This window comes from Hakea prostrata, chromosome 10, assembly GCF_041222555.1.
Source record: "Hakea prostrata isolate BN-2017 chromosome 10, UWA_Hpros_2, whole genome shotgun sequence".
Classification (NCBI taxonomy): Eukaryota; Viridiplantae; Streptophyta; class Magnoliopsida; order Proteales; family Proteaceae; genus Hakea; species Hakea prostrata.
The window spans coordinates 41902795-41916115 of NC_142609.1; the positions used below are offsets into that span (position 1 = coordinate 41902795).

Below are 13321 nucleotides of genomic sequence, written 5' to 3' on the forward strand. Positions count from 1 at the left end.
TTTCTATAGCAACCTTGAATTCAGATGGCAGTGCCAATGGTGGTGATACAAGTGTTTATACTCCATGGATATGAGTTGATACAAAAAAAGGGACAAAGCAGGATAGCATCCCTGCTCTAAAACAAGTGAAGAAACAGGATAATCAGATACCGTACACCAAAGGAAGTCTAGAAATACATAGGATTTATTCATCTCATACACAGACCTAGACAATGGCCCAAATGTCAGAGAGTATGATATGGTGTACCTAAGTGGTACAGAGACCCACCATACAAAAGAAAAAAAGAGATACCGGCTGTCCTACATGGAAAGGGGGGTTTATTAGTTTATTAAGATTTGCTTTGGGCTTTATTAGGGGAGAGGGGGTAGAGAGGAAGATTGGATTGGATAAAGTCTTGTTTGGGGCAAGCTTGCTTGCGGAGAGGGGAAAACCCTCGGTTGGTGCACTTAGTTAGGTATTCAAGTTGATGGAAGCATTGTACTGGCATTAGATGTTCATCAAATTCAGAGTTAAGTTGTTAATCCATTTGCAGTATTCTTCAAGCCCCGAATACCTTTCCATTTACAGTGTGCATGTGTGAGGTTGAAGTGTGTGTGTAACGTGGTGTGTGAAGGAATCCAAAGAGTGGCATCGAGAGCTAATTGCAGGGTTCCATCCTTTTAATCTGGGCATTGGTTGGGGTTCAGAGACCTACCCCCAAACCCAGTTTGACACCAAACTGCTATCCAGGCTACTTAGTATTTGTCACTTATTATTTGGTCTTGATCTGATTTGTTTTTGTTGTTGATGACTTGCTGCAACTGTTTAACATATTGTAGAGAAGATCTTAGTTGAGCCACTTCAACATCAGGAATTCATCCCAAATCCTCTTGCTTATGACACCCTTATCTCTATGACATAGCATGCACAATTCGGTTGGTGTTTACCAACTTAACCGAGAGAGACCATGTCTAAAAAACAAACACACCTGCACCAAGGTCCACAAATTAAACTCAAATAGGTCCCCAAGTTGATCAGTCATAGAGGATTAGTTGGTTACATGAATATAGAGTGGGGTTGATGATTAATACAAAGACAAACCATAAGGAAGAGCATATCTGCAATGGCAGAGAACAAGTTGAAAGCACTAAGTTATCATACTAGTCACCTTACATTGAACATATATAAGAAAAAATAAGAAAACAAGCAATAAAATAGCTCTTTTGGTTATTTCAGTTTTTCACTGGTCCCTACACATGTAAAATATATTATCTAATACAATACACTCGGTTCCACCTCTAGCTATGATTCTAATCACAAAGTTCTATATTTTAAACTGCGTAAGTTAATAGACTTGGAAACTACTGAATTCATATGGTTTTCACCGAACAAAATGGTTTTAGGCACAAGAGCCCTAGCAGAAAAGCCTGTAAAGAGAGATTCTACTTCAAATGCTCAAAAATTAAATGGAGGAACAAAATCAAGGATTGCAAACTCTCATAATTCTGCTATCAATAATCAAAATTGTGAAAACTCAAGACAAACACTGTTAGTAGCTTTCAAATAGAAGAAGACTCAAGTGGCACAAAAGCAAGAAAACAACCAAAACACTGAGAACAGAAGGATCAACTTACCTTCTCAGTGTCACAGAGAAATTGCTTATGCGCACCAGGTTTTGCAGATCCCCCCAATTTAGGGTGGGTAGCATGACTCACCTCAACAGGTGTATCCTTGGTTACAACGCTGGAAGTTCAGTATTTCAAGAAACCTTGAGATCCTTAAGGTCACTTCTGTGCTTATCAATTATGGAAAATCTATTGTCCCTACTAAAAGTATTTGACTGCCTCTATCACTAGAAACAGCAATGCCATATAAATCCTTGCTGCCTTCAGCCAGAAGTGCATCAGGTGTGGGTGACAGTCTCCCATAATCATACCTCTGAGGATTTTCTTCTAAGAGGTTCATGTCATTTAAATCAGAGCCACCACTAGATTTTCCATCAGAGACAGAAAAGTGAGGAAGTGGTTTCTTAATTCCTGTTAACACCATGAAACTGCTTCGAGTGCTTGGCATGGAAGTATCGGTTGGCATTCTCCCTTCAGAGGTAAAATGATGCCCTGTTGATGTGTTGAGGTTTCACCTGAGGCGGATTGCAAGATGCTATGAAAATGAATGGAAAATGCAGTTGAATCCAGAGTAACATCATGACAATCGTCTGAGGTGGCTGTGTCTGATTTGTTGGCCAGATCTAATAGAACTTGCAGACACGGTGCCAAAAAAATTCTTCTGCAATAACACACATTATAACTTTATGTCTACTGCCTCATAATTAGAGAAGTAAGACCTCAATTTTCCATATGAGTGGAAGATTTTGTATAGGAACAAATAACAACATGAAGAACTACAAGATCTAGAAAAACCTCCCTTGCTATTCAATGTACAAGAAATAACTGTTATGTGAAAAGGGCCAGTGGCATTAATCATACATGCTCATGGAATGCCATTTAATTGATAATAAATTATGTATAAGCCAGCTCTACAGAAAACCTTTTGAACCTATGTACTTGTCTGTAGCCAAAACTTTAATCCAGTTATGATTTAACTAACAAAGTGGACCAACCAGTACTGCTGTGTTTGCTTGATACCCAGCTCTACTAGACAGTACCAGACAAACAACCTGCTTCACCTCATTTTCAGTCAATAAGCAGCGCTGAAGGATTATAGGCTCAAGAAATCACTGGATCATATAAGACCTGGTCTATAGTCACCGTGGAATGATTTAGCTGAGGCAGTTAGGACTGATTTACTGTGGACTGATAAAAGCAGTAATCAATGGTCTATCATATTCTTGCTGAAATGGTCATGATCGGTCAATTCTTGATAAAAATAGTAATACCTTACCTCCAAAATAGTGATTTAGTTTACCACCAAAATAGCGCTTTAATAAGTATCATAAATAGAGAGCTCATAGAAGGACGGTGACTTTTTGCCAAAGTCACACCAGGTCCACTCTTCTATAATTAGGATTAAGTTGTTGTCTGCTCCAAGATTATAGTGTAACCGCAATCTTCATCAGGCACCAGTATGTTCTTCACTTGAATAAGTTTCAACCTCCTATTTTCCAATTTTAATCTTCATTTCTGTACGTCTTTCTCTTTTATGCAATTGGCATTACAATGAATGTTCATTGGAAGTCCCTGGAACAATCAGGGAAGAAAAGTATTCCTTATCTCCTGATAGAAATCAGTGACTTATATGAATTATAGCCTTTTGAGCCTAAATGACTGTGGCATGCCTGCAATCCTTAATAACCAAATATACGTGACTGAAATTGCTGTCAACACAACCATAGCTGACAACGATGGTATTTGAGACAACGTATTTGGCTTTGGGTTTTGACAACAAGCATACTTATAAACAGAGTTGAATAAGAATTTGAGAAATAAAATTGTGTTCTATAGGTGCTTCTTTGAAGTTTATTTAGTCTAACAAATCACAAATGAATCAATTTACAGAGAAAACTAGTATCGCAAAAAATAATACAACATTGTTCTCGGTTTCGCGAAAAACCATTGCACTTTCAGAAAAGTAAACTGTTGATCACTCAATTCCTCTGTATTGCACATATAAGAAAAACGAAAAAAATCTCTAGACAAACCTAGGCCAAGACAACTGAGAATTCATAAATATACAAACACTAATTTAACTTGCCGTCATTGGAGGTGGCAGAACCGGTGGAGAAGACGAATCCATATCTCGAATGAACAGCTTGATTTCATCATCCTTGCCGTTCTCCTTCGAATCAGCGCTGTTGCTAACACCACTTTGAAACCCTACAGACTCGTTTGCAACTCCCATTTCCGAGTTAGGTTGCGAATCCGAAGGCGTCTCATATTCTTCATCTCTGACGAAAAAGTGCACTGAAGTAATATCAATAGCGAAGCTAACACGTCTTGAATGCTTCTTTTGACTAGCCATTTGTTCTCCATGAGGTCCAGTATTACAGAGCTCTTCCCGATTCTTCGGATCCATGAATCTAGAACTGATCGGTCGAATTTCTGAACCAAAATCGCTGAGGAAGAGAGATTAAAATGGAGGAAATCAGGAACTCTTTACTTAAAAAAGGGCTTCACGATCAATCTGGAAGTCGCGGAGTTGTCATTGCGAAATGCATAGTGAGGTGAAGTATGTTGGCTAATGGCGGATTTAAGAAATCTGGTTTTGTGCGGGAAAGTTGAGCTGTTTTAAAATCCTATCAGTAATAACGTTCTGACGCACGAACGTCGACGATGCCAACTCATCGGCACTCTCCGGCCCCTTTTCTCGCGCGTCTGACCCTCGAATGTTTTTTTTGACTTTAAATTTGACCCCTCTTAACTAACAACTCCGGATCGTCTCCCCGGTACACTGTTGACCACGAATCACAGAGGGTAGGGTCCATAGGGTTAAGGTAATGGAATTTATTTTTTTAATATTTTATTATTTTTTACTTGTAGACTCCACATAATTTATGATTGTATCGCCATTAGAGGAACATAAGATACTCCCCATCAAGGAAGCTGATACACATTTTTAATTAAGAGGGGTTGATCGTTATCGACTGAGCAACCTTTGATTGTCACACTTAACCATATGGTTTTGATGGAATCCAGTACATTAGTGTGGAGAAATATCTTTTATCTTTGAAAGCCAATTCTTTAATTGAAAGATGATATAATGTAAACAACATTAATTTTAAATGAAGTAATCTTACACTAATGATTCCTTTGTCAATCTTTTTCTTTTTTTAACCCTTTATCAATTTATTTGCAATCACAGCCCGAAATGTCGAACAGTGTCATGGACATATTCGTGACTTTTGGCTGGAGTGTCGATGAAAATTCGACCCCTGGTTTCAGGAAGTATTTATGGTCGTTTTGACATGAATTTTGTTGTGTAGCCTAATTTGAGGCCAATAACATATTGGTAGCATTATTTTGACCTAAAACATCACTAATCTAAAGTTTCTAATTAGCACATGTCAGGCTATATGCGGGTAAAACTGGAAGTTTGGAAAACTCATATAAACTAATATAAACATGCAAAAAGAATACAAATACACAATTGGTGAAGAGAAGTATTAAAGTCTACCATTCATTATACAATTATGTTTGAGTATGACTCATGCTTCACATTCTGTTGGCGACTGACACGGGTCCTGCTCCCCGGTTAGTAGGAGGGGTTCGGGAAGGCCGCTTCTGTGGGGGTGTGGGAGCAACGCCCCTGGAGCCTGTAGAGGTCTTACGTCAATTTGGCAAAAATCAAATGAAAAATCAAATGAAATTCTATTAAATATGGTGAATTTGGCTATATATGGCCGAAAAATCGAGTTTTCGCGATATATCGCCGATTTTTCAGTGATTTATCGTTGATATTTGGTATATATCGTGTTACTGGGGAAGTAGACCCTCAGTAACAAGGCAATATATCACCCTATATCGCAGACACTTTGTACCGTATTTGTAATTCAATTGATTGTAAAAGGTTATAGCAGATATTTACATTATTAAAAGATATTAGGGATAATTATTATTGCCCCCTTGTACTCTGATACTTTATCCCCTCTACTTTTTAAAATTGCTAATTCAACCTTTAACTTTGTCTAAAATTACTAATGCCCCCTTCCGTTAATCTTAGTTAGTTTACTGATGATGTGGCATCTATATATTTTTTCAAAAACCCAAAAATAACCCTACAATTATTTCTTTACTTATTTACCCTTTTGTAAGTTATAATACTATCCTTAATTGACTATGGAGAAAAATTAAATTAAATTTTCTAAAAAGAAACTACCGAATAAAGAAAAGACTTGATTTTCTTGTCTAAAAATAAATCACAGAATAAATGAAATATGTGATTAAATAAAATTTAAAATAGAAACTAAAATACTAGGAAATATCAAATGTAATTCAAAGTTGAAAATTGAAAATCTCCTAATATATGCTAACCATTGTACAAAGTGTGTGGTCCCACCAAAGCCAAAATTTATCATAAAATATAAGATTTTAAGGATATAATTGACGTGCAATATAGTTTCTAAAAATGAGGGTAATGTCATATTTTTAACTTCTTAATTTTAATGAAGGGTAAAATAGACATTGCATATTCGATGTTAACAATCATTTAACACCGTTAGAAGTGAGGGGGACAACAGTAATTTCATAAATAAAGAGGTTTGATTAGTAATAAAACAAAAGTACAAGGAGGCAATAGTAATTATCCCAAGATATTTTTATCGTTTTGAAGAATATCAAGATTTGAATGTAAATTTACTATGTCAAATCAATTAAAACAAATCAAGTAATTTTAACTCCCACCAATTTTAGCAAAAATAAAAAGTAAAATGGCCACCTCTCACTCAAGACCACCACCCTCACCTCCACCTTCCACCCTTGATGATGGAATTCTTTTAGGCTCGAAAGACTTTTCAAACAAAAGATAACAAAAGGAGCAAACTAGTGTCAAGAGAAGGTTGGAGAAAAGAAAAAAATTCTCTCTTGGTTTTTTGTGTGTGGCATGTTATTTCATGTGGTGACTTTGGAATAAAGTGGTGTTTTTTCTTTACTTGGTGGGAGTAAAGGGGTTCACGGCCTAGTAAAGTCAATTCTATTATGAGTTGTGCAACCGATGCTTATACAAAGAAGTGATTTAATCTAGATTGAATGGATTAGAAGAGCTAATAGAAGACATAAGAAAACTTTAAGAGAACTAATGAGAATTTCATTTGATTAGCGCCTTTGTACCCAAAAAAAAAAAAAAAAAAAACTTTGTTTGGTCCCGAGACTACCAACCAGTTTCACCCAAAGCCAAAACCCAAGTAATTCCTTTTGAATTCAGTTTCCGCATTTTATAAAAGGCTGATTTTAATTTCTGAAGCCAGATTAACCCTCTTACCTAGAAGTCCTTGTACGCCAGGTACAGAAGAATTTACAGAACGAATCTGAAAATCACATAAATTTAGATTCTACACTATATTCATGGACAAGTGATGCACAGGGCAACACTTTCATTTAAGCACCTGAGTCCTATTTGGTCACACACTGAGAACTTTTTCTTGATCTTCTACTCCATACATTAAAGAGCACAAAATGCCTATTCTGCATCCAGAGTCATGATGACAGAGATGTTAGATATCCACCCATTCAACAAGCCACTACTAGATGAACCAAATCTTAGGGCATGCATCCATTTATATCAACATGCGATGTCAATGCCATTGAAAGGCATATTATACACGTTTTGGTGGGATATATTGCACATGCTCCTCCTCACATATGGCCTGCAAGGTGAATGAGAATGCATGAATTTATAGTTGCAATTCAAGCAATGGAATGAACAAACTGTAACCAATATAAACCAGATCAAATCAAAAGTTCCTTCACGCTCCAATGTGAAGTTCAGAACTACCCACCCTGGAGAGGTAGTCAGTGGGTGGTGTCCCTCTCAGGTAGAGAATCCAACATGGTTGTGGATTATTTAGCTTGGCAAGCTCTATCTATTGCAAGTAAGACAGTCTGGCCTATTTCCTCTCCTTGGCTCTTGGATCTAATGTTCCCAAGAGGCCTTGTGTTCTTGAATGACTTGGCTTATTACCAAAACCAAAATAAAAACAGTATTGGATGCAAATATATTAAGGCTATGGTTCCTCAAGTGACAGCAAGAAAGCCTCAGTTTGCCAATCCATGATATACTCACTACATATGCGGAGATGCACACACATGCTAGGTGAGGTACATTTACTCAGTTTCCTGGTTTCAAATTTGGTTGCCACTGACTTTCTCAAATCCCTAAATTGACTGGCTAGCTAACTGCTTTATCTTTCAATATCTGTTAAAGATGTCTGAGCTCATGACAAGGATCAAATACCATCCAGTTTCCATTTATATTCCAACAGAACAGTTTTGAGACTTCTAATTAAGTTTATTTCTTTGGGGGAAAATTTTCCAGAAATGTTCCAACTCTTTGGGTGAGAAGTGCTTGATTAGTTAGCTATTCATTCTCTCAAGGGTAGCTGCTTCTAGGCAAATATCCTGACTATCTCTGCATTCGACAATGAAGTCTACAATGGAAGAGGTTAAAATGGAAAAGGAAAAAGGGCCAACCAAGTATGTGGTCATGACATGATGATGAACATTTGATAAACTGGGTAGTACCAAAAATTATCATCATGAAGTGGGTAATCTTAATGTACCAGATATGGCACAGTGGGTTATTCCTTTAAAATAAGAATTTTTTTTGTCAAATCTAAAACATGAATTGAGTATATAAATTATATGCTACTCAATTTGTACACCTACGACCTACATGGTAACCCCAGGTCTACTGCCGCACTTGTGATGTGGAATCAATGAATCAGCATATGCTAGAACTATCCAACTCATAAATCAATACAATAAGCAGAAAATCTTGAGGCTACCCAATTTATCTCACTGGATGACAGATGAAAAATCTAACCTGCAAGTCTTCTGAGAGTGCTTCTGAGACAGCAAGAGTGTAACAACCAGGAACAAATTTCCCTGCAGAAAAAGGGAGACCTCACATTCATTCACCTAAACATTAACAAGGACAACCGTACTAAATCATCTAAACCCTCAATGGAAGCAAAAAATAATTCTACCAACAGGAATACTGAAGATTGTGCAACATCTGAACAGGAGATGCAAACATAATTTTTTTTTGTGTAAAACATAAAATGATGAGCAGCAAATACAAGTAAGCAACATCGATTCATATATCCATTATCTTGAATCCAAAAAAAAAACTTCAAAATGTAACAAAGGATAAACTTACCTATGCGCAACCACCGAGCAGCCCAACTTCTACTTGGATCCATAACCGAAATTATTCTTCATAACACAAAAGATTCCCATTGTTAATAACTAGAAGTCCACAAACACAATGCTAGTTATTCAGTAACTTGTGATTTACGCAAATTTAGCCCTGTCCCTCAACCCATAAAAGATGATGGTTGAGAAATTACACAAAGCAGAACCAGCAAACACTATCAATCAAGCAATTAACATCTATAGTGGTTTTCTAACCCATCTGGACAGTTCTCTCCAGGCCTGAAACCTTCATAAAAATATCCACAGAAACCTAACCCAGAAATAAATATGGAGAAAGAACAGATTAAGTATTTAATCGTCCCCTCCCCAAACAACCGGAAACTATTAGAGATTTAAAATTGACCCATAACAAAGAAACCCCATTCATTCTCAATGTTAAACACCCTCAGAGAACCTTAAACAGTTTAAGAGATATACAGATTGCATAGAACTAGCATTAAGACACGACCAGTCAATTTAGAAAACAAAATTTACCCAGTAAAATTAGGTGTGGTGCAGTCCACTACGCGCTCATGATCTTTGTCCATGCCAAAGAAAGGGCAGTTTTCACAGCCTGATTCTCTGAACTAAAAATTTCACCATAATCAGAGGGGGGAAAAATGAGAGAAACAAATACAGAAGAAAATAAAAGCAATTAGCTTGATAATTTTTTCAACTACACCCTAATCCAAGGGTAAAGGATAAGTACTTGATCATAAGTCTTGACAAGCCTGCAGCGAAGGCAAGCCCGGAGCTCGTGTCCAAAACTCGTGGGAATCTGTGCATAATTTGCCATCTTCAAGTATCAAACCACAGCAGCTTTCTTCTTCTTTGTCTACTTGGGAGTCCTGGGAACCAAAACCACGAAAGAAATGTATATTCATTGGAAAATAGGGTTTGAAGACTAAAAATCAATCCATAGAAAAGAGCGAAGCTCTCTTTGGTATGGTCTTCACTTTTTTTTTTTACCCATTTTTCAAAAATCAGTACCAAGAATCATTTTAGGTCAAAATGCAAAAATCATTTGGTAACATACGAAAAATAGATTTTGTACCAAAGAACACATTTAGCATATCTTTCTGGAAAATGAATTTTGTGAAAACTACGTGATTATTCACTTTTGAGTTTCATTATACAAAACTAACCACTGAAATTTTTATTTAACAAAATGAAATAAAGTCAAGTTTAGATTTACAAAAGTAGCCAAAACAGTGTTAGTCCCTTTTTTACTAACAAGGTTTGAGATTTCTGCCCTTTAAATCACCTTCACGCTCTTCCCTTCATCGCCACCTTGCCCTGCACGGTGCTGCCAAAGACTTCTACAAGGCTGAACAAGGCCACAACCTCAGATTCTCTCTGATGCAGTTTGGCTTAGGGATAATGAGATATGTTGTTAGCAATTAGAAGATAAGATCTTACTGTATTTAGACATGTTTACAGCATCTCAGTCCAAGTTAGTGTTTCAAAGTTCATTTCAGAGTTTATGTATGATCATGGGTTAAGAGCTCGCTTGATGAATGCTTGGTCAAGTCCTTCAAACAGTCTCTTTGGAAACAGGGGTCAAACTGCATACATGTGACACTTTCCCGACCTTGCTAAATGTAGGAGGCTTGGACTTTGGGACAGCCTTTTTGGTTTTCTTGTAATATGTATGCTTATGGTTTAGTAGGATCGCTATACACTCTTGTGTAACCATTGAATTGTTTCTGATTGGAATTGAATTTGATGATTGACCTTACTTTCTGGTTAAGAGTGTTAATCGGTACGGTACCAACTTTGAATACTGAAAACCAGCATTGTACCATACCAAATTTAAAAGGTACGATACGGTTTCGGTATTTGCAAAAACAGTTCAGTACGGTTTCGGTATTAAATCGGTCGGCAAAACAGTTTAAACATGGTATCTAGTGCGGTACAATTTTAGTACAAATAAACACATGCCACTTTTGTTATTAGTTCATTAAGATCCTAATGAAATTGCGACCAAACAATAGATAGAATCTGATATTAACAGAGACAAAGCAAGTAAACTAATTAACAGAGACAAAGCAAGTAAATCTAAGAAGAGGAGTGAAGGATGAAACGAAAGACTGAAACAAGGAATTAGGGATAGGGTAATGGTAAAGTGTTTTAATTATAAAATTACATTTGTATCCCTTAATTTGGTACCGTACCAATTCAATAGGGTTTCGGTACATACTGACAGTATGAATACCTGAAACCGGTACCGTATTGTACCGAATTTCAAAATTCGGTTTCGATACGTAACCTACCGAATTTTGAACGGTGCAGTTTTAGACAGGGTGGTTCGGTATAGTTAAACAGTTTTGGTACACAATTGACACCCTTATTACTGGTTGCTGGTTATCAGTACCTTTTCACTACCCCCTGCCTGACCAAGTTACTTCCCTTCCAGATTTTGTATTCTTGGATATGAACTCTTCCTTTCTCAAGGTTGTACCACATGCTTGCTTCCTCTTTCTGAAGAATCTGAACTTCTTCTTTGTTGCTTAATTTGTATTTGCTACTCTTTTCCCCACTTCTGTACTTCATACTGTACTTCAGGGTGGGCAATGAATCCAAAGTACATGCTGCATAATTGTCAGATTGGCCAGAGATTCTAGATGCTGTTAACTTACCATCAAGCAATTCAGACCCTTGAATTCCCTGTCAGTCCTCTTCTGGTGTGAGAATCAATTGAATTCCTATTCTGCTTCTGATCCTCTTGGCAGGTTCAATTGCAGTGGTTGAATGATCTTTCTTCAGTCGAGGCATTGGGCGTCCATTAGTTGGATTTGGAAGGCCTAGTTGTGAAGAACTTGCACAGCTTTGGTTGCAATTTCAGAGGATGCCCTTATGATAGGATCCCCCATTTGATACTATGGCTGGTTCTACTGTCATAATGTGGAGTCAGATTTTGAAGACAATCTTCATCCAGGGGTTGTTTCAAAACATATTGTTTTTGTTTCTTAAATATCCTTTCATCTACTTTTTCTTTTCTTGTATGCCCAACCCTATCCCATGCAGAAAATTTGAAGACTTTCGTTCCTGGAGATCCTTTACCAAGTAAATTGATGGAACAAAGGGCCCAACCCCTGTATGATCCAACCCTAGGCTTATTCCTGGGTACAAGGTCCCAATTTGGTGCTGGATCTGCATCAAAATGTACCAAAGATAGCAAAGGGGTTGATGGCACAATGTAATTAACCAAGACATAAAGGGGTGTATGGTATGTAAAGAAGAAGAAAGACAACTAGAATTACTATTTATTCCGGAGGGACAGACTTGGAACAAAAGTTACAATCCTTTAACAACCTCTAGAATGGGGCTTCGTGGGTATTGGTTTTTGACCCTAGGAAATTGAGCTAGAGTGGTTTATGGACCTGTTAGGTTTTATACACGGTGAAGAGTTCTTGCTTCCATGGTAGCAAAAATGGCTCCCGTGTAATTATCTTCATTTTTGTTAGGCAAATATTCCTTGAGCTGGATCTGCATTTCATTTTCTTGGTATACATTTTTCTTTTCTTTCAGCAGTGTCTTTCTCTTTCGTTTGTCATTTTCTTGAGCTATTTAGTCATGGTGAATTGAATTTTGTGGTACTTAAGTGGAGTCTTCATTGTATCCTTATCATTTCGTGCAAAAAGCTACAACAGTTCCTTTCAACAATGGAGACTTCTATTTGGGATCATCCATTGTGGTCTGATGCCTCTCAGGAAGAAATTGACTGTGCAATTGAGGTAAATGATGCTATGTCTTAAGTTCTTAACGTCTAAGGTTACTGATGTAGGGTCAAGGGTATTCCACAAGAAACAGGAACCTAAGCTAAGACACTAGGAGGGATTAGCGGAGGGTTTGCACAGCACGAATTCAAATCAGCCATAGAAATTCACTACGGAGATAAATTCAGCAATAAGGAAATATAATTAGGATGCAAATTTAATGCTCAAGAAGAAAAAATCGAATCAAACTTAGTCACTCCACACAACTAGTCGAGGGGAGGGGAGAATTAGGGCATTGCATTCACAGTAATAAAAAGAATTCAGCAACAATTTGTAAGCTTGTTAATCCCAACTCAAACTAAAACTAAAACCTAACTCAATCACTAACAAAACCAGAAAAACAAAGGCCGGATAAGAGAGCAGCAAGCAAAGGGGGAGAAAACTAACCTGTCGTGAGAGAGGAAGGAGGAGTTTCCGCCAGGGAGAGAAACGAAAGAAGGCTGCAGTCGCCGATGTGATTTTTTCATGCCTAGATTGATACTTGCTGTTAGTAAGTAAAATGAAGAAATTCTCTCCTAAAATAAATTTCCGAAAATGTTGCAAAATTTTCTAGACTTTATCAACTATAGAGTAAAAAAGTTGCAAAATTCCCCCTTCCCCCAATGTTTTGTGTATATTTTTAAGTAGGTTAATTCTGGCACATCTTCATCTCTTGTGACCGGGTAAAAAGAGTACATGCAACTGGATCTTTGGGGCTC

General features: G+C 37.2%; 1 protein-coding gene across 4 annotated transcripts; it reads right to left on the minus strand.

Moving 5' to 3' along the window:
• Window positions 1-6956: 6956 nt before the first annotated feature.
• LOC149003085 (transcription elongation factor SPT4 homolog 1-like) lies at window positions 6957-13191 on the minus strand. Of its 4 annotated transcripts, none has more exons than XM_089138375.1 (7): window positions 13011-13191; window positions 10109-10214; window positions 9554-9692; window positions 9340-9426; window positions 8810-8865; window positions 8474-8535; window positions 6957-7298 (listed from the first exon to the last, which is right to left on the minus strand). In XM_089138375.1, exons 3-7 carry the CDS (start codon window positions 9628-9630, stop codon window positions 7248-7250), a joined length of 333 nt encoding a protein of 110 aa, XP_088994501.1. In that variant the 5' UTR covers window positions 9631-9692; window positions 10109-10214; window positions 13011-13191; the 3' UTR covers window positions 6957-7247. The 4 variants fall into 4 exon arrangements, with proteins under 4 accessions (XP_088994501.1, XP_088994499.1, XP_088994500.1 ...); XM_089138373.1 differs by having other exon boundaries at window positions 9340-9431; window positions 13011-13184; XM_089138374.1 differs by lacking the exon at window positions 10109-10214 and having other exon boundaries at window positions 13011-13188.
• Window positions 13192-13321: the final 130 nt, after the last annotated feature.